The 20,833-nt window shown below is 40.4% G+C and overlaps 5 protein-coding genes across 18 annotated transcripts in view; 2 read left to right on the top strand and 3 right to left on the bottom strand.

Annotated features, from left to right (window-relative positions):
- LOC113206542 (pyruvate dehydrogenase (acetyl-transferring) kinase, mitochondrial) overlaps positions 1–2,428 on the bottom strand; it is a 25,183-nt gene extending 22,755 nt beyond the window's left edge. The window contains exon 1 of the mRNA XM_052264425.1: positions 2,145–2,428. Coding sequence (XP_052120385.1) covers positions 2,145–2,244 — 100 coding nt within the window. The 5' untranslated portion in view covers positions 2,245–2,428. The remainder of the gene's footprint in view (positions 1–2,144) is intronic.
- Positions 2,429–2,777: 349 nt separating this feature from the next.
- LOC113206543 (protein CDV3 homolog) lies at positions 2,778–5,655 on the top strand. Of its 2 annotated transcripts, none has more exons than XM_026422659.2 (6): positions 2,778–2,935; positions 3,025–3,247; positions 3,737–3,986; positions 4,071–4,259; positions 4,335–4,440; positions 4,569–5,655. In XM_026422659.2, the coding sequence occupies exons 2-6, from the start codon at positions 3,050–3,052 to the stop codon at positions 4,717–4,719; spliced, it is 894 nt and encodes a 297-aa protein (XP_026278444.1). In that variant the 5' UTR covers positions 2,778–2,935; positions 3,025–3,049; the 3' UTR covers positions 4,720–5,655. The 2 variants fall into 2 exon arrangements, with proteins under 2 accessions (XP_026278444.1, XP_026278443.1); XM_026422658.2 differs by having other exon boundaries at positions 4,068–4,259.
- A 99-nt stretch (positions 5,656–5,754) lies between these two features.
- Positions 5,755–12,077, bottom strand: LOC113206541 (terminal nucleotidyltransferase 4B). 6 transcript variants are annotated; one of them, XM_026422653.2, is made up of 10 exons: positions 12,030–12,077; positions 11,369–11,606; positions 10,874–11,044; positions 10,631–10,766; positions 10,313–10,549; positions 10,088–10,234; positions 9,817–10,010; positions 9,558–9,738; positions 9,286–9,439; positions 5,755–8,964 (listed from the first exon to the last, which is right to left on the bottom strand). In XM_026422653.2, exons 1-10 carry the CDS (start codon positions 12,034–12,036, stop codon positions 8,831–8,833), a joined length of 1,599 nt encoding a protein of 532 aa, XP_026278438.1. In that variant the 5' UTR covers positions 12,037–12,077; the 3' UTR covers positions 5,755–8,830. The 6 variants fall into 6 exon arrangements, with proteins under 6 accessions (XP_026278438.1, XP_026278441.1, XP_026278440.1 ...); XM_026422656.2 differs by lacking the exon at positions 12,030–12,077 and adding an exon at positions 11,822–11,951; XM_026422655.2 differs by lacking the exon at positions 12,030–12,077 and adding an exon at positions 11,682–11,935.
- LOC113206540 (X-ray repair cross-complementing protein 6) lies at positions 11,950–18,056 on the top strand. Of its 5 annotated transcripts, XR_008010840.1 has the most exons (9): positions 11,950–12,013; positions 12,700–12,881; positions 12,967–13,147; positions 13,290–13,380; positions 13,516–13,693; positions 13,774–14,455; positions 14,560–14,966; positions 15,049–15,268; positions 15,532–18,056. XR_008010840.1 is itself a non-coding variant. In XM_052264420.1 (8 exons), exons 1-8 carry the CDS (start codon positions 11,965–11,967, stop codon positions 15,172–15,174), a joined length of 1,896 nt encoding a protein of 631 aa, XP_052120380.1. In that variant the 5' UTR covers positions 11,950–11,964; the 3' UTR covers positions 15,175–15,325. The 5 variants fall into 5 exon arrangements, 4 of the variants coding, with proteins under 4 accessions (XP_052120380.1, XP_052120383.1, XP_052120382.1 ...); XM_052264420.1 differs by lacking the exon at positions 15,532–18,056 and having other exon boundaries at positions 15,049–15,325; XM_052264423.1 differs by lacking the exons at positions 11,950–12,013; positions 15,532–18,056 and adding an exon at positions 12,112–12,254 and having other exon boundaries at positions 15,049–15,325.
- Positions 15,356–20,833, bottom strand: part of LOC113206549 (protein quiver) — a 16,741-nt gene continuing 11,263 nt past the window's right edge. For all 4 annotated transcript variants that reach the window (XM_052264426.1, XM_052264429.1, XM_052264430.1 and 1 more), the window contains one exon: positions 15,356–20,334. In XM_052264426.1, the coding sequence (XP_052120386.1) occupies positions 20,117–20,334 (218 nt within the window). In that variant the 3' untranslated portion in view covers positions 15,356–20,116. The remainder of the gene's footprint in view (positions 20,335–20,833) is intronic.

The raw sequence follows: 20,833 nt of genomic DNA, 5'->3' as shown, positions 1-20,833 counted from the left end.
CGTAGAGTCGTAGTGACGTCCTGGTGTCGAACAACAAAGTAAGTGACACGTGTCGAGCTCCCAAGTGTCATCGCATACTATACAGTCCTGAAGTGCGTCCGACTCGGTTATTGCGATACCGATCTCCCCCTGTTCTAGAAACGGGGTCAGGGCGGCGAAAAGGGCCTTGAGGACGCAAAGGAGGAGCTGGGGAGATGGACGGGGAGCCAGGGCCGCGGGCCGCCCCCGCAGCCACTCCAGCGCTGGGGGTTGCGGGTTGCCACAACACGGGGCGACCGAGTTCCATGACCCGCGAGGTGAGCGGTAAGGGTGACCGCAGCCGCACGATCACACATCACACCCGCACACACACGCAGGCGCGCCCGCGTGCGGCACGGAGGGGACCTGAGACCTGAGCGCCAAAGTGTACCGACAGGTCGATTTTCACCTCACGCGCCTTTCGCGAGCACCGTTGCGTGCAGAAGGGCCTCGTCGCAGGCCGCACGCAACAGGCCGCGTCACCGCCGGTCCGGTCACCGCACCGCCGGCACCCGGCGAGCAACCGAGGGGACGGGGACGGACGTGACCACCTCCGGGAGCGCCATGGCGGGCCCAGAGGCGGGCCTCCGCCGTGCAGCCCTGGTGCGGGCGCGAGGGGAGGCTACCGGCGCTACCAGCTACCTGAGCTTCCTCTCCTCCTGGAGCTGGAGAAGCACCCAGCGGGGTAGTGGCAGTTTCCACCACCAGGTAGCTGTGGCTGAGAGAAAGAAAGAGAGGGGGGGGGGCGGACGGACGGACAGGGGCGGACGGACGGACAGAGGCAGACGGACGGACGGACGGACGTCTCCCGCCATCAGCAAATCTGCGGTCAACTCTGACGAGGGGAAAATTACCGGGGAACGCCCATAAGCGACCAAGATCAAAAGTGGAACAGCTGGAGGGTGGCGATCGTGCGTAGCCGCTTCTTAGACGCTGTAAGCTGTACGTAAGCCACAGAACATTTTAGTGGACGTCGACAGTCACTGCGAGCGGATGCGGGGAGGCTCTTCCAACTTTACAGTGAATGTATACAGACTTGCGATCGCGAAGCACCCCAAAGAGACGATAGTTTAGTACTTCGGCTGAAGGAGCTCGAAGAATGATGTGTCGAGCCTAAACGCCCACTACCGACGCGACATACAGGCGGGAAGCTCGCAACCAATCCGTAACGTCTACCGAAGCGCACTAGAAGAGTATGACAGGTATAAGGCACATGTCGGTCATTTGGATAATAAAGACCCCCTCCGTGCACCCCATCTCGCAGACTTATGCCCGGAGCCCGCCCTCCACCTTGCCACCCTCCCTAGACCTCTAACCCATCCCTGCTCGACCACCATCAAGTTTTACTAGAATACCGATAGTTCACCAGGCGTGGTAGAAGGGGGAGGGTCGACCCCCCCCCCCCCTCCCCTCCATCGTCTCTAGTGAGCCGCCTGAAAGGTAGTCAATTTGTGCCACAAAACTCCTGTATGTAGGCAACCCACAGTGCATCGCCACCCTTGTCAACCGGTCCTTGCGCCTGTCCTGTAGTTCACACAGGCAGCAGGTGGGGTCAACTGGTCAACTCACGACCATAGACAGAGGGTGGTTCGATCACCATCCCTCCATCCCTCCCCTCACCTACCCTCACTCTGTTCAGAAGGCACCTGCCGGCTACCTAATGATGAGCCTCCAGCGAGGGTGTCCATGACCCGGCTAGGCAAAACCATTCCCAGCTGGTAACAGCGCGAACAAGGTTGCGAGCGCCCGTAGGCTGTGCGAATTCAAGCACATCACGTAGGACCTTTCATGTACAGCTAAAAATAGCAATAAAGTGGGTAAAATTTATACAAAATCTGAAAATGCGGGGGTGGGGCTGTGGATTAGAAACTGAAAGTGAACGTGCAAGTGTGGCGAGAGAACTGGAGGGTCTGAGGGGTCACCGCAGGTCATGCGGCAGCGGGGCGTAAGGTGGCGTAAACAAAAGGATGAGGGGCGCCGCGCTAGGGCCGCGCTTGCCGAAGGTTATGCCACAGTAAAGGGCGAGAAACTAGGTTGGCATTCGCACCGGGGTGGCGAGCAGCACGGGGCAGCCAGCACCGCGACTGCCGCGACGAAACACCGGGCCGAACATCACAACAACTTACCGAAATCCATGAACTGCTTTATGGACAGCGGCGAGGGGTTAAATTGTGAATAAAAGTCCAGCATTTTTGACAAATTACGGAGAAACTGTGTCGGCCTCATTGTGGCGGGTGCAGGCGAGCGCCCGACTGCTGCGAGCTGCGGGCGGGTGTCGTCTGAAGCGAAGTTGTCCCGGGCGAACAAGTAGCAGACTAAGAAACTTCACTTAGGTGCTCGGTACCCATCGGTGATGTGACTACTCCTGCTCGTAAGTCTCACGTCCATTGATTAAAAGTGTGCGCCTTGTATCTTGTTAGGAAGAACTGTTGTTTGTTTAAGGGCAAAAACAAAAGACGAATGCGGCTTTACGACAAGGCTACGACTGTCGGCTGCTCAAATGGCTCAAGCTGAAAACCAAATAAAACTCTGCACTCTTATCAAAGTATCAACTTTTTTGCAGATACATGAATTCAAACTGTAAAAAAGTTTAACAAATTTTGAATTGATTCGTTTACCCTGTCATTTGTTTAAAAAATGCAATTTTTCCACTCCTTAACTCCATTCATTCGTCTGATCTTCACCCATGACAGATTTTTTACCATTTACCTAATGAACATCGACGATGTTTTCTTTCAATTACAACTAATAATTTTAAGAAAATCGAATGTTGCACATAAAAGTAAGCAGAGAGAGGAAACTTTTCTAACTTTTTACACCATAACAAGATTTTGGTGATCAAAATGGTGCGCCGTCATTGATATGAGCATGAGCCCAGCAGTTTCCGGCGCGGTTGGTTTCCGGGCTGTTGTTGGAGGTGGTACACATGACGACTACTGCTTGCAAAATTTACTTTTATTGCTCAATTTGCTTAATTATTTCCTATTTCTATTATTGCTGAATCAGACCCTTTAAAGCCCTTTCCATCGAAATGGCTGATCTCGACGATTTCTTCGCCAAAAAGGACCGTAAGAAGGGAACGAAAGGAGGGAAGAAGTTCACGACGACCGAAGAATTAGCCAAAAAATTGGAGGAAACTCACAGAAGGGAGAAGGAACGAGTGAAAGAAAAGAAACTTCTTTCTTCTCAAAATGTCGATGGTGATGGTGAACATAGAGGCGAGCGAAAGGTATGGCAATTTGAAACAGTGAGCCATATGGACTTGATCCATCGGCCATATTGAATCATGTCACTCATTTTCATTTTTTAAATCTATTATTTTCTTTAACTGTCGTAATTTTGAGCGCTCACATGTATTTGCATTGCGGTAATTAATTAACATAGTATTTATACACCTCAAACTGTTTATGTTGGTACATTTTTTATGACCTGTAAAAGCAAGGTTATAGTGAACCTCAGCCATCCTGTGCCATTTGTCAATTTTCCTTGACTGTCTAAATTTGCCCTTCATGTTTCTGAAGATTGATTCATTGCGCGTTGTCAATACTTAACGTAATGCTGTGTGATTCACCTACATTATGATTTTTTTGATACCAATTATCAACTCAATCTAAATGTCAGTTATGACAGCCATTCATTCATACATTATGATTTTGCCATCCCAATCTTTTTCTTGCTACTTCTCTGACACTAATTACTCTTTATCTTTTGCATGTAGGAAGAGGAGGAATGGAAAGACTATGAGGAAGAGAAAAAGGACTATACCAACTTGAAAATTCAGAATCTTCAAATCACTGAGACTCCTACCGGGGAGGATGCCGAAGGAGAAGATGGAGAACCAATCATGGAAGAAAATGAAGCAGGTGAGATGGTTCCTCGCAAGAAGCAGCCAACTGGACCATGGAATGCTCAGCAGCAACCCCAGCAGCAGCAGCAACACCAGCACCAGGAGCAGGAACCTGTGAGGGGTGAGTGTCTTTAGATAGTATTTGATTAGTACACCCAATCATCACATCTGGCTATTTCTATATCTATTTTTTTTTTTTCAGCAGAAGTTGTCAGGCCACCACCACCAGCACCGTCAGAAAGTGGAGATGGTGGTGGTAGCTCTGGAGCTGGAGGCTACGTGCCACCTCACATGCGAGGAGGCAATCAATCTTCCAATAGCTATTCCCCTTCATCCAGCTACTCTTCATCTGGCTACTCTTCATCCGGCTACTCTTCATCGATGCCTTTATCAAGTGAGTGTGACATATTCTCTTCTGTGCATTTGATTTTATCATTAATTTTGATGACTAATGAACTCTTTGCTTCAGATTCACGCCTAAGAAGTAGAGCTGCTCCAGACATAACCAACGAAGCTTACTTTCCTACATTGTCAGCTGCCAACAGTGCTGAGCCAAACAATGTGTGGGGGAGGAGGTAAGAGATTTTATAATTCTTAGGCTTGCACTAGTTGTAACATGACCACTGTTTTATGAACTTTGAAAACATAAAACCTTTTTATGCAGTTTTAGCAGCTGATAAATTTGTAACATTTTATTTTTCAGACGAGAGGAGGGCAGAGGATTTGAAGAAGTGAGGAACAGCAGAACACACACAGCTACTTATAATCCGAAGATGGCTCCATCAGGTCAAGGACCTAATCTGTCCCTTGGAAATAAGTGGGATGCCTTGAGGGACCAGAGCTACCAGAGCTGAGGTCAACATTATGCCTAACACAGAGCCAAGTGTCGATGCTCCTCCATCAAATTAATCTGGCTGCTGTGGTGTAATCTGTGTCAGTGCTGATCGGCTCAAGACTCATGTGAAATAAGTGATAACTAAGAGAAACCTAAGTGATTGCAAAACACAACCCGGCAACTGACCGCCTGCCTCAGTGTAACTTTTTAGGATAGGTTCTGTGTACTTTCTGTGGGTGTGAGTGTGTTTGTGTGGTATGGGCCAATCACCTGTGCCATTCACTGACCTATTCTTCACCTCTTGGGTATTGTATGATATATGTCTGAAACTAGTGTGCTTCTGTCTATATCATTTATTTTTTGATGAATGTACAGATATGTGGCACAAATTAGTCTTGTACTAAAATTTACAGAATTTGAACGACATGTGTTGAACATTCAGATAAAAAACTTGCATTTTTAATAATTTTTTTAATTTAATAAATTCATTTTGTGAAAGTCAACATGGCCTCTGGTGAACCCACTTTTACATAAGCCAAGCCTGAGCTGTGAAAGTGAGGATAAGTTAATAATTTATGGAAAAAAATAGAGACTCTAAGATGCAGTGTAACTGCTAGTAGGCTGTGGTTATCCTCACCACTGCTTACACATTTTTTTTAAATCTTTCTCTTTTTTTTGTAATACGGTATTATTGACTGGTGCTGCCAAGTCCTTTATTACAAGTGCGCCAAATAAGCCACAGTATATTATTGTTATTTTTGAAGGCCCCAAATGTTATATTTACATTACAAAAGTTGTCATTTCATAATTAAGGACTAGGGTGTTGATTGTGTCAGTTACCCATGTCTAATTTATAGATCATTATTTTCGGTGTGTAGCTTTGTGCGGTAAAGAGATGGCATTGGTAGTGAATCCAGACTTGAGTGGCAAAATAAAGAAGTTGGTTCTTGGTTAAGTTTGATCCATTGGTACATTCCTGTCAACATTTTCACCTTGCTTTCAGAGCTGATTTTTCGCAAGAAATTTTTGGTCGGGGCAACAGAAACAAAAGGGGTTGGTTGGTTCTTTATATATTTTAATATTTTTTTTTACATTTTATAAATTTATATTACTTTTTATTTAGCATTTTGTACATTTATGTACTTTGGACTAGGAACTGAAATATTTGTTGGCGCTTATCCAATCAGATGTACAATCAATTTTACAGTGGCGCTAAACATTAAAAAAAATTTGCTAGTTTTCCAATCAACGGCACAAAACATAAGCAGCCACAGGGACGGAACAAAAACGTAGTAAAGAAAGAACGAACCTAAAGCATAATTTTGATTAGACAGCATATAAAAACATGATTTGATCTCAAAACAGGTGCACATTCAAAAAACAAAGTAAAAGTTTATAACAGACACCAAGTGCAATAATACTTCTGAGAATGCCCAACACTTGGGAGCTATGTATTAAAGAATATTTGCAGAACACTGCCCACTGAGAAAGTATCACATGAAACAATAGAAATTGTGCTAAATCCATCCCAGCTAATTTGCATTTTCATTAAGTAATCAAAAGGACACATAAGAAAATTGAGATGACACTTGCATACAACTCTTCACTGTAACTATCAGTGTTACCAGGTGTTACAAAACACCATTTAGGCAGTTGAGAATTCCATCAGAAATTTAGGGAGATTCCAGACTGAAAAATTTTGTGGGTTCCGCTTTCATATAAAGGGGTAGTAAATCTATCATGCATCACCAAACCACAACTAGAGTGGCATAATACAGCAAAACATGAAAGGCATTTCTTAATCACTGGTTTATTTTACTGAAATGTTATTCCCAAATAAATTAAATCAACGAAGTATAATTTAAATTCTCTCAATTCCAGACTAATATCAGTTCCAGAGAGATGATTTTGGAGCCAGCAAGTTATGCCCTTCAGGTTGAAATGATTTATCTTACCAGAGATAACAAGTAACCTAGAGTCAATAAAATGAGGTTAAGTACGAATAAATACTCAGACTTCTTTCACTATCAGTTTAGAGCCAAAACACTGTTGGATATAGTATCAAATTATTGCAAAATTGTCATAAATTCTGACAATTTCTTACAAGCCTAAATTCATGAAAGCTCAATCTAGAAGGAAAGCTTCAGATAATAATTCAAACCAGAAAATTGGGCTAACACAGCACAACAATGCAGAAAACCACAAGAAAACACATTTCCACAAGCTTTGTTCACATCTGAAGCAGTCCTAAAATCACAAATCTGACAAGCAATTTGTACAGAAGTCTATGTTTTTGAGATGAACATTTATCTTCCCCATCCCCTCTATTATTGCCAACACTTCATTGTTAAAAATCCCTAACACAATATTTTTATAAGCACGCTCACTACAAATGCCCCCAAAATTATGGTAATAAATATGATTGATACTGGCTTGAGGTAAATATCTAACACACCCTGTAACACGACAAACTATTTCTGATTGAAGAAGAAGAAGAATAGAGAAAACGCTTAAGTCGGATTTGAGCACAATCAAGAAAAGGTCATCAGAAGGGAATCTTAAATAAATATGAGCACTGAAATATACCCCCCTCAGATATTCTCCTTGTGTCCAAATTCAAAATATATCTTCAAAAGTAGATTGAGTATGCCATGTAGACCAGATAAAAAAATTTAACAACTATGCAGTACATCTGTGATGTAAAATATTACACCAGCAGGGAAGAAAGAGATACAACAAATACAGCTCATCAGCAGGTAAGAGTACGAAAGCCATGAGCAGCTAAATTAAGCTGGAAAACAACTGGAAGAGAAAGTGATTTAGTTCCTAATACCAACAGAGCGAGATTTTTCCCACAGCTCCAATATATTGGATTAGGATACAACATTCACATACAGGAATTTTACTCAAAATGCATCCTGAGGTCTGTTAAAAAGATAGAAATTCTAGGACAACTACATTAAACTAAAACGTTCTAAAAATTATCACATTTTAGCAGAACACATGTCATTTACATATCATTTCCTTGAAAAGTCAATTAATGACCACTTAGTGAGATGATAGCCAAGGGTCAACTGCACGTAAACTTGGAAAACAAGTTAATTTAGGAACAGCAGTGACTGCAACAATTTTTATAACAAAGCATAGGAAAAATATGTCTCCCATAAATGATAAAATCTGCATAGAAAAGATAAGTAGTTAAAAACATACCAGCTCTGACCTCCAAAATTCAACAGTGTAATATGGCTACAAAGAAAAATAGGAAACAGGTAACCACAGTGTAACAAAGGTGCCCTCATATTTCAGCAGACACACAATTTACCCTCTTTGGTTGTCTATTGTACAAAATTTACAAGGTAAGCAACACCATTAACCTTTCTGTCCATGTTATTTGCAGTAGCAAATATGCCAATCCCACAGAAAAAAAAATGGTATTAAGTCAAGAGGTAACATTGTGCACACACAACTGTATATGTTAAGAGGGATTCTATCATTTCAAAAATTTGTACCACATTGGAACATTTCCTAACACTCAGATAATCTCTCCTAAATATAATTAGCTTAAATTACATAGAGACTTTTTTTTCTACTCAATGTGAGCATTTATACAAACATCAAATATGGAATCACAGAAACTTGCAACCCCTGTTTTGAATGTTACAACACTCCCTATTCAGTCCCAAAATCCTTTCATGTGTGTATGTGTGAAAAAGACATGAAAGTGCTAGCGTCAGTACAACACCAAATGAGACTAGACCAACGCCTTTGACTATAAGATAAAAGGAGTTAAAATTGAAATGCCACACAATCATTAGTTAAACACACAAAAATGGAATTGAACAAAGGAATTAAGCAAATTTTGAAAGTCTCATGTATGATGGAGAGGGATTGCACCAACCTCTCAGGAAATCCAGACAAAAGACAATGTAGGGAATTGCCATGAGCAAATAGTAGGAGCCACTGAATAGCAGGTGCTACAAGGGACTTTGTCTCCAATCAGTGTCTTGCTTCAAATAACATGAAAGTCTACAAAAATGGTAGGAAACATCACCGAAACAAAGACACATTATTTCCCTAAATCACACAAGTATGTTTAACATCAAACATTTGTTATCTAGATAGCACGAGTGTCACAAATTGATAGGCTCCGTTTCCCTACTTTTTCGTCGTTTCCGACTGCTGAAGGTTCTGCCGCGGCCACCATGTCCATTGCCACCACCTCGGCCTGGCCGTTGGTGCATGCCCCCTCGTCCATTTTGGGCTCCTAACAAACAATAAATGCAAATCAGATACCTAATTTACTAGACTAATAGTGGATTCAGTCGGGTCATGCTATCACATTTTAAGCTCTAGTTTCGACCTGAGTGTCACCTGTTCCCCATTTTATCATGACTTAAGACTAAAATTTACATCCTATAGTATAAAATATTTAACATAATTATAAAAAAGCTTCAAGAGTGTTTTCCCCGTATCTGAGAAAAATGTTAAGAGACTGGAACATTCTGAACAGGTAGAACTCACAGCTCTGGTTACCAATCACGGGATGAAGCTCGGTAGTAGTTGCGTAGCCTTCCAGTTCCTTTACCTTGGGTCCCGTTGTCAACGAAGCGACGATGTTTGTTATTGGTTGGCATACCACCACGTCCTGCGCGGTGGTAGTATGAGTTGTTGAGCCATGGAGCATTATTTGCGTTAGAAATTCCATTGATACCACTATCCCCTCTGGAGGAGGAGGAGTCCTAGGTAAAGAAAAGCAGAATAGATATACATAGATAGGAAAGTTATTGATTTAAGGGGCTTAATTCTGATTCATCACGACTAATAGCACAGATTAAGATTAAACCAGTATAATCTTACCGAGTCTGATCCAGGAGCACTGGAATCTGGGCTAGTATCAGGCTCCTCTTCATTTTCTCCATCAGAAGAACCACTACCATTTAACATGAGTTCAGGATTTTTAGAAAAAGGAAATTCCTGTTTGACCCATTGCCGGTACTCAATAACACTATCTGTGACTCTTATAATTCTTCCCAATATACTGAAACCAACATAAAATAAAGACATAACATTATGATACTGGCATACTAAAAATGAGGTGAAACTGACTAGTAATTACCTGACTTTGTTAGGGTCATATAAGAGAGTATTTAAAGGGTTCACGGCTTGAGTTAGCACAATATAGGCATACTCAAAGGCTTGTTTAACATACAGTGCCCCATGAGAGCTTCGTCCAATGTCATTGGTGATGTTAAGCGGATCTTCAATACACAATAAGGAGGGTCGATAACCATCTTTCATATTTTTTTGAACCTAAATTGGAATAACACGGCAAGGTAAAGACAGGCTTTTGAAACTTGTTAAACTTATGAGGGCTGCATGCAAAGTACCTCCTCTTTAGATATGTAGCTGCCACCCTCACTGACTCTGATGGCAGTTTTCATGTAATTGAACTTTTTCCCATAGAGCTCCAAAAATTCTATTAATAGGATACCCAAGTTTGCACCGGGCGTAAGAGCTGTTTGTCTTGGGTGGAGCTGGAAATTTAGTCAAATCATTACAGCTGAAGAAGGATAAGACATAAAATTATTACAAGAATATGATCAGCACCCTACCTGCAAAAAGCTGATTGTCATTAAAATAAGACTGTAGGAAGATATTCCACCAGTGAATACCTCATTTAAGTCTCTCTGAAGGAGAAACTGCTTTAGGACCAGCACCAGACTATATAAGACAGGATATCTTTGCTTGAACTTCTTTATCAGTTCAGCAGATTTCACTCCATTACTCATATTGAAACTCACATCCACTCTTATCTCTGATAAGCGATCAGTAAATTTCACAATTGGCACCTAAAGATAAAAATACAAATGAGGACCACAAAAATTTATTTCAACTGCATGACATGAATGTTCAATGACCACCAATCTCACCGAAGCTTTATCTAAAACCTTGACTGAACCAGGTTCAGCTAAATTGTGCTGATAAATGGCTTGTTCCAATGTTCTTAAGGGAAGCCTCTCCTGGCTCTGAACATTCCACTTTCCTATCACTACCAAATCTATATCACTAGATAAATAAATAATAAATAAAATAGAGGAGAAACAAAAATGTCAGATGTGGTGCTACTCAAACACTGATAACCAAATAATACCATAACTGTAATTCATCCCTACCTGGTGGGCAAATAAAGGCCAGTTCGGAAGCTACCAAAAACTTGCAGCTTGGCAGCAGGCCACAATTCTTTAATAAGCTTTTTCATTTTCAACACAACAACATTTCTTACTTCCCTTTCTTCTGAAGTTGGACTGATATACTTGTGAAAATCCTCAATTTCCTGATGAAGACTGCAACAATAAAATTAGTTACAATGCAATACACTAAAAAAGACCTGGAAGCAGCCAATGAATGAGAGGGAACAATGAATGGTATTCGAAAAATGGGGATGCCACCGAACTGTATCAAAATTCAACACGTGCGAATTGAACGAAGAGAAATACTAATCTACAGTATACAATAACTTGGTCTATCAAAGGAGCATAATATAAAGAAGGATTAAATGGCATGTGACTTTGAGGTTAAGTATTAAGAATTCATCGAAGATCACAGCCAAACATATTCTCAGAACAGAGGCACCCCGTGCAACGATACAAAACCAGTAGACAACATACCCAATGACTCCTCTGTCATATTTCGAGCGCAGTTCTCTCCACGGACATCCCCCGTGCTTCCCAATGAGGTTGGCATGGTCGCTGTTAAGGTTAAAGGTGCTGGCGCGGTTGTCCGTTTTCTTGCGGGGAGGGTGGTGTATGGGATTACTTCTGTCATCGTGGCAATTGCTGTCAATCGGGATAAACTCAGGGGCCTTGTTGTTGCTGTTGTTGTCCGTCATTGGGACGCAGCGAGCTTCTGCAATGCGAGACCACAATTGTCGAGCGGGACCCTCTTGCTCTGGTTGATACCAGCCGATCACGGGATCCATACCCCGCAATACGCCACGCTAAAGTCAGCCCCGGGCACCAAACCAGTATCCGACAACGTCCACTGGAGTGCCTGACACATGCGTGACGACGAGTCTATCTGTGCAAGGTATGGATAAAGGACCTAAAGCTACCCTTGCGTACAAACTCCTCTGAGACACACGCACTGCTTCGGGCTCGGGCGCCGCCGCTGCAACAACCGCAGCAGCAGCAGTAGCAGGTAGGTAGCAGACTAGTGCGCAGAAGCGGTGCGCTCGACAACGCCCCTACAAGGGGAATACAGGGGAATGCAGGAATGCGGGTACCGGCAAACGAGACCAAATACTCAGTGTGAAGGTAGTAGGGAGCGTACCTTCCATATCGCTTTCACAAATTCTAACAAGGAATCCCGGGTTGTCAAGAAAGGGGGTGACGGGGTGACAGCCGAAAAATTACATTTGAGCTTTTGTCCAATCGCTTCATTTGTCGGCACGTTGTAAAAGGGTTGTTAGCGTTCTTTCTATTACGGACGCTTCTTCCCATTAAAAATGTAACGTCACCTCCCTGCCAAAGTTGACTTTTTCCTAGCGATGGCGCGGTGAGTCTCGTAACGTTGCACACCCTGTACGTGAGTCTCGATTCGATTTCGATAGTTTTGTTTGTATTTGTTCAGTCAGATGTCAGATTTCGGTGGCAATGTCTGAGTCATTTGAAAGTTTTTAAACTGGCCGTTTTTAGCGCTTTTTAACTTGGTTCTCGACATTAATTTTGTTTGATGACAAAACTAGAGACATCTTATATTCCATGTCATACGTCGACTTCCATGCCATTCGTTCCAAGTCTTACTAAGTGCAATTTAATTCTCTTGTTATCATAGGTGTTCCTGGGGTTAGGTACGTGAAATGTTGAATTAATTTCTTCATTCATTAAAACCAATTGCTGTAACTTTATGTTTAATTTATTGTTACGAATTATTTGAAATAATCACATTTTTGCTATAGGTATATTCAGAAAAATTGTCTTGAATTACTTTATTACAACAGCAGGCAGTATGAATCATAGCACGGCTCCCTGGGGTGCTAACAGTGATGATGAGGATGAACTTGACGCTCGGGAACCATGGATGTGGGCTGGGAAAAGGGCCTTTATTTTCCTCATTGACGCCACTGAACCTATGTTTGAAAAAGATATCAATGACTCTTCACACTTTGAGAAGTGCATAAAGGTAGTACTGCATCTTTTCACTCCCTTTGTAAAGCGATCTTTTTTCTATTCATTTTTTTTTTTAAATTCTGATATCCTCTGTACAGGCCTGCACAGAGAATCTGTTGAAGAGTGTGCATCGCCAGGATAAAGATTTATTTGAAATAGTGCTCTTTGGCACAAGTCATGTTGGGCAAACTGCACAACCAAATCACATCACAACCTTGCTTCAAAGTCTTGATCAGTGTAATGCTGACAGAATCAAAGACCTCTTGGCCATTCTTGATGGTAATGCTTTTCTTGGTCTTGTACTAGCTAGTACTAGTAGTTTATAGACTACTATGCAGCAGCCAATGTGCTGAAGTGGTGCTAATTAAAACCTTTAATATATAAGGAACATAAGATAACAAAGTAAATTGATTTATTGCAGACATTGATGGATTTGAGAAGAAACATGGTCACTCAAATGATTACTCCTTAGCTGAAGCTTTCTGGCATTGCCTTAAAATCATCACAAATTGGTACTGACTTAGTGCTTTTATGCTTGTTTTACTTAACATTTCAGCTACCAATATATTATGAAATTTATACTCTAAGATTTGTAATAATTTTAATACTGATGTAAATTGTGTTTTTTTCTGTCGTTTTTTTTTTAGTACAACCACTATTTACGACAAAACCATCTTCTTAATGACTTGCAATGATAATCCACATCATTCAAACCCAAAGCTACAAAATGATACTCGACTCCGAGTCAGAGAAATAAAAAATCTTGATGTTGACTTAAAGATTATACCGTTTGGGCTTTCCTTTGATATGGACTTGTTTTACAATGTATTTTTCATAACTTGCTTTTTAAATCTTGTGTTTTTATAATAGTATCTCCAATAATTTTGCTATATATCTCCTTACAGGAAATCTACCAAATAACCCACAACGACCCAAATGATGATAATACAGAAGACACAATCATCAAATCAGTCATTGAAGTGGAGGATATTCTGGAATTTGTTGAGTGCCCACCTAAGAAACGGAGTACTTCAAGAGTCCTATGGTCGTTGGGAGGAGATGTCCAATTAGGAGTTGCTGCATACCGCTTTGTAAAGAGCACTGACCCTATACCAAGAAAAGTGAAAATAGAGAGATCAAAGAATGCCATTGTTACATCGCGAGTTCAAGCTTTTAATGCGGAAACAGGAGAGGAAGTTTCTAGTGCTCAGACTTCCAAAGCCATGAATGTTGGTGGGGAGACTGTAACATTTAGAAAAGAAGAGTTGAAAACATTGGTTGAGATTTCACATCCTGGTCTTATTCTACTTGGATTCAAACCAATGTACACAATTAAAACTTGGTTTCACTCTAAGAGTCCTGTATTTTTGTATCCTGAAGAGCGCTTAGTGAAAGGAAGCCGCACTTTATTTGCGGCTTTGCATGAAAAATGTTTAGCTAAGAAACTGGTAGCCATATGTTACTTCACAATGCGTAGGTCTGGCAAACCAACTCTTGTTGCCCTTGTGCCTCTAGCGGAAAAAGTTGAAGACAAAAACACTCAATATGTGCCTCCTGGATTTGTTGCAAGGTTCCTACCTTATGCTGGTAAGTAATACATTTTAACTTGTCCTTTTACTATTTAAAAATGTTTTGTGTATACTGTTAGATACCTGTGACCCAACGTTTCACTAAATTCGTATCTTTTTCAGATAACATTAGAGACCTTAAGGACCAAGCAGTAAAGTGCCCTCATCCTGATCCTGAGTTGGTTTCAGTGGCTGAACAAATTGTAAAGAAATTAAAATTTAAATATCAGCCCAAATCTTTTGACAATCCAAGACTTCAGAAACTTTGGGCAGGCATTGAAGCATTAGCTCTTGGATATGATGAGCCCAAAGAAACCGAGGATCTTACTTTACCTAATAATGAGGTTATGGATAAAAGGATTGACTCTTTGTCAGACGATTTCATGAGCATGGCATTTCCGCAAGGTTATAATTACAATGCAGTAAAAAAAACTTCAAAAGACACTGATCCATCAAAGCCTTCAGCTCCGAAAAAGGCAAAGATAGATTTGGAAAGTATGGACATGGAAGAAATAGCTAAGAAAGGATTTGTAAGTTGATCATTCTTGAATCATATATTTGTCTTATTTGAATTTTGGTTTGATAAATTTATTTTTAATGCTTTTTATGTAGGTGGAAAAACTAACTGCCGATAAACTTAAACAGTATTTAATGACGAATGGTTATAAAGTTTCTAAAATGAGGAAGGCAGAACTTGTTGAAGCTGTCTACAGTCATCTTGAGGTCGATCAACCATGATAAAACAACAACTAACACGTTGAGTCCCACGTGACCACACGTATGGTCACAAAGGCTGTGATTAATGACCCCCTGGGACTCAACGTCTCAATAGGTATCCTATTCTAAACTGGAGTCAGTCTGGAAATAAATGCAATAAGTCAACAAAAGAGATGCAATTTGGTAAAATCAATCTCAGACATTGTTTACTTGTAATACAGTCTTTATTAAAAATTGCACATTTCAAGTTTCCAAAATGAAAACAAAAACAAAAAATAGATAAAAGAAAAGAAAAATGGATGAAGGAAAAATCGATAGCTTGTACTTCAACCTTTTTCCAACAAACTTTTTAATAAAATTTTGTTTATTTTAATACAGGGGAGAATGACATCTGAATTAGCATTACTGCTTCTCACATATCTCAGGAAAACAGCAACATGAAAATTTAATACTGCTATCTGAATAATCATACATTTGACATTATTGCTGTGTGGTCCAAGGGAAATCCCATTAAATGTAATGATAACAGATGAAGTATCAACTTAGTCATTAATTAATGTTAAGAAGGTAGATGAAGTACAGCTCATACTTATAGTCTATTTTTTTGTAATATGGGCACAGTCACACGTTTGAAGACTACTCTGAATCCTTTGTTATATTGCTGTGTTGAGTTACAATTTTGAATGATCTTTGTTATAAAAAATGATTCTAAGTATACAGAAAGAATAATAGCACTTCCATCTGTGAAGCACTATTTTTGTTAGCTATTAATGCGATGCGATGACACATCATGTATCAATTGAATTTTTACTTGCATTATTAATCAGGTTTGTTTCTTTTGTTTACATCATGTGGAAACATATCTTGTGGATACTCATAATCTTACAAAAGGAAGCATTCTCTAGATTCAGATATCCTACAAGTTTTCACTTATTGAAATAAGTTGTGACATACCACATTGAGTAAAAAAATGTCATTCCATATTATTCACATTCTAGTCCTGGATGAAGACAGCTCCCACTGAAGGCAAGTAAATACATGAACATACAAGTACACTAACATGATTGATTTGTTTGGATTTTTTTTTACGTCTCTTATCTGACACACATGTTGTTCCAATTGTGTGTTACAGTTCTTTATGATGTGTTGAAGAACATTTCAAACAATCATTCTCTCTGCCAAACAATGTGTGTTGAAGAAGACTGCACATCAATTTAAATGAGGTATAGTTTTCTATCTTCCACCTTTTTGAAACAAGTTTGCCATCATCAGTTAGTGATATCTGAATCATCATTTAATTAGGAAAATCTTTTAAACAAATTTGTTATGGCCAGAAATTTTACTTGTTTCATTGACACCAAATTGCCTCAAGGTGTAGTCTACCTCGATTATGAGTTGAACTCTGTCCTGTGCATGCTTCTTAATCATTTAATCTATTGCAGTCTGGAGTGTTATCTGGATTATTGTACTAATTTGTTTCAAAATGAGACTCTTGCCTGATTATCATGGTTGTGTCTCCATCATATGTATGTGTATGTTTTGCACATGACAATGAGGGAATTTATTGTGTGCCTTATTATTAGACAGATGAAGACGGATGCTTATTTCTTACATTTGTGAATGAATTATACATATTCAAAAGAGTATGTCAGCAAAGAGCATGACCTTTCATCACAGTATCCATTCAAAGTGGCTTCTATAATTGACATGTGGAAAAGATTGACAACAGGCCACATGGAAGGGGACAACAAGCTCTTCTTCTCCAGTAATCCATGTTTATAAATTACATGCTATTACCAGGATCCACTTCATTGTCAACCCCAGGAGTATAACCACATTAATGTGGCGCAATAAGGGGACAATGTGGAGAAGAAAAACTGTTTTTAAATGAGACAAAACATGTGATTTACCACACTTTGATTTTTTGTTTTGTCTCATTTTGATGTCTGAAGGGGTTCATTGAGTTTTCGATCCTTTTTCATAGCCAACTCAACTACCATACTGAATGGCAGAAGAGTTGGCTAAGTCCAACAATTCTTAGCATGCACCTACTGGGAGCATTTTCCCCCCCTAAAAATCATGTTTTATCTAGAGCTATTTCAAGCCAGTTACATTAGTGCAATCAGCATGGTTTATTAATGATACAGTGGTTAGGAGCTAACTCAACTGATTAGATTGATAATTTTATGACTGAAAGAAATCATAATATAGACCAGACCATAACTACAGATTTTAGATTGAGTATCTACAGGCTGAGATCGGCAGATGCCACAACTCTCCTACTATCACAATTGCTTTTTCTATAGAAAATCTACAACATGCTGGTTCTGCCATACAAAGTGACATGGTTGTAGTGTACGTAGCCTAGGGATGGAATCATCTAACAACCTTATGTCACCCTGATTCTTCCGAGGAGCGTAGCTGTAAGCTGGAAAGTTAACTTTTGCTGTTTCCGTATGACCTGGAAAGTCAACAACCAACTATAGTAAATGCATGCCTCTATAAGCTTTACTCAGTGAAGCCTCTGACGGTGGAGTGCTTAACTTTTTCTCCCATGCTCCGCAACGGCTTTTTCTCTACATTAAAAGGAAAAATTGAGCCAATAGCACATATTAACTTGATCACAATGTCAAGCATTTAGTCAAGCCACTTTACTCCATGTATTTCGGGCTGTGCATGACGCTTTTGTGCCCTACTATGTGATTCATGCGTGCAGCTAGCTTTAGAAGACATTGCAAGCAACATTGTAAGGCCATAATGTAATTTCCAGATTCCACCATTAGAGATTGAGAAAGGACAGAAAGTTGCTTATTTGTATCATACTCATTGCAAATATTGTCTTTGAAATGCCTATCCATCTTGTTTTATCCCTCCCAAAATTTCAATAATTTCCAAAAGTTTAAGTTGTTAGAATGTTTTACTGATGTGATGTGTTATCTCCAGGATAACATCTATTCCTGTCAACTCTGTTAAATGTTACATCTTCCTACTTCACACCCATATTGGAACTTGAGCAGTTATGAAAAGCCATGAATTTGCTTTCATAATTTTATAATACTCTTGATATGAGCTACTTATATAAGAAAATTAATTATTGTTTTAAAAATTATGGAGCCCTCCCTCCCAGATAATATTAATATCAACAATAAATGGTTAACTACAACACTACCTACAGATCACAAAGAATGTAAAAGATTTTTTATTTGGCCTAAGTATGTAACTGACCTTCAATTAAAACCTTAATAAGAAATTTTCCCCAGAATAGATTATAAAAGCAATACTAAAAAAATTGAAAGAACTTTTAAATGAATTTGAAGAGAGTTTAAATGTCCTGGGTCTTGTTAGCTTATAAAATCCTAAATCTCAATTTTGGATTCCGTAATATTGTGTCAAATGTCACAAAGCTTGAAGCTTAAAATTCCCAATAGTTCTTGGCAACAGACTTCTTCTTCTTCATAGAAACTTTATCAGTTTCTAATATTGCCTCAAATGTAGGTACATTGTTATGTTGCTTAGTACTATACATGGATTAGATATTTTACATTGAGCCCACAGTTTCCCTTAAATTGAGGAGTGATATGTGTCCTGTACTTATATCTTTTTGAACGTACCTCATTTTCACAAGCTTTCCTTCAACCCTTCACATTTTTTTCCCAAGAGCGTTATAACCAAATGAGGCGAAGGGAAACAGTTAGCGTCTGACCTTATTTCCATCAATGTTTCCTTATTTTGCATTATTGCGAGGCATTGTAACAAGTTAAATTTCTAGTTAATTAGGACTAAAATGATAGTAATGGTGTTTTTAACAAAGAGGATCTCTTTTATCATAGAAGTCTAGAAACTGTGCAATTACTGTGTTATCAGTATTTGTGGTGGACAATATGTGGATATCCTTTATACACGTCAAAATTAATTCAACTCTTTTGTACTACATACCTCACAACTAAAGCAAAGACTTAAACTGATATTCAGATCATCATAACTGCTGTATTTTTTTATCTGACCAAATTTAATATCAATTTCCTATATTTGACCCAATAGTACGTTTCAGAACACAAGCAATAATATTAACTACAATATGCTCTAAAATATTGGAAAAAATCTACAGAATCAATAGAAACGATTTACTCCAAGGAACGCGCTCCTCTGCAGTGGATCTACAGGTGTCTTAGTGGAGTCGCTACTTTGGGGGAAGACTTGTATTTTCGCCCAGCGGGGCGTCCGAAAGCAGTACCAAACTGCGTTCCTGACTCTCGCATACGACACAACCAACACTGTTGAAAGTTATACTAAAATAACTTAATAAGCAATTTTGTAATTTTTTTATAAGGATCTTTGAAGATGATAACTTTGTGACAGATTTCAAAAATATTGAAAAAATTTTGAAAGTTTAAAAAAATGTTAACAGTGCACGTAGAAAGGCGAGTTTTGTATGGGAGGAGGGCAGGAAACTCGGGATGATTCGCGACAAATCTTCATCAGTTACTTTTTGCCATCACCTACATATCACAGCTCTTGCACTTAATACTAAAATCGTTTCTACCGCGCGGTGCGCGGGTCTAAGGCGCGATGCGAACCCCTAAGGTCATCTTGGCAAAGGGGAAACACCGAAACTATTGAAGCTTTCCCCTTAATCGTAATTTGGCAGTGAGAAAGAAAATATAGTTACTTTATTTCTGGACTTTCCTCGTTGGAATTAAAATTGCTTAAATTTTTGAGACATATTATGTAGCTTACCGGTTGCAGGTGAACTCGACAATCGGTTCAGCAAAATCAATTTTGAAAAGAGCCGTATGTTTGCCTTTTACTGGTAATTCGCATGACTCGGACCCGCGCGCCGCGGAACCGCGTGAAACCCAACCCTTTGCCTCCAAGGCGCAGAAAACAGCTCACTGGAGCAGCAACAACGTCAACAAAAGTAACAGAACGTATGCTACACTACGCCTCGCTACGCTACGCCACGCTACGCCACGCACTGCCATGCAAGGATTGCTGGAAGGACGGAGGCTAGGAGGACGGCCGGCCCTGCGGGACGGGTTGTCGGGGTGGCTGGGTTACACATGTCCTCTTCACAGAAACACATATGGCCTGTGCCGCTACTTTCCATCATACAAACGTGGTCCACCATGAAAAGATTAATTTGCAACTGTGATGTACAGGTCCTTCGCACCGTCTCGTACTCTTTTTTGTCGACGTGTATTTTTGTGTTTTCAGTGTTTTTGGAAGGTTTGGCGTGTTGGGGGTGTCATGAAACAAAAACATCAGGTGTGTTCAAGATGAAGACAGACAGACGGTGTTGGTGGTGCAGGGAGAGTGAGAAGTGCGAAACACGTACGACGTCGCCGGGGCAACGGATGGAGGGTCGGACGAACAGCGACACAGGTCAACCGGACAGCGGCGGACAGGCGCGGAACAGCGGCACGGCGACAGGTGAGGTAGCATCCACGACGGCCGCATAGCGGGGAGAGGGAACAGAACAGAACAAAAGCCGAGTGAGACCCTCTGCACAAGGCGAGCGCCCTCCACGGACCGGAGCTCCTTACCTTCGCGCACTCCTGTGGACGGCTCGGCCTACCCAGATGGGCGGGCCGAGGGTTTGTTAAGCATGCATGGTGGGAGCTTGGGCTAAGTTATTAGGGATCGTCCTGAAAGTACGTCGTCCATTTTTCTCAGATTCGTT

Source organism: Frankliniella occidentalis, unplaced genomic scaffold (genome assembly GCF_000697945.3).
Source record: "Frankliniella occidentalis isolate FOCC.00 unplaced genomic scaffold, Focc_3.1 Scaffold19, whole genome shotgun sequence".
Taxonomy (NCBI): Eukaryota; Metazoa; Arthropoda; class Insecta; order Thysanoptera; family Thripidae; genus Frankliniella; species Frankliniella occidentalis.
Note: the sequence above shows the minus strand (reverse complement) of the source record. Positions and strands in the feature narration are given on the sequence as shown.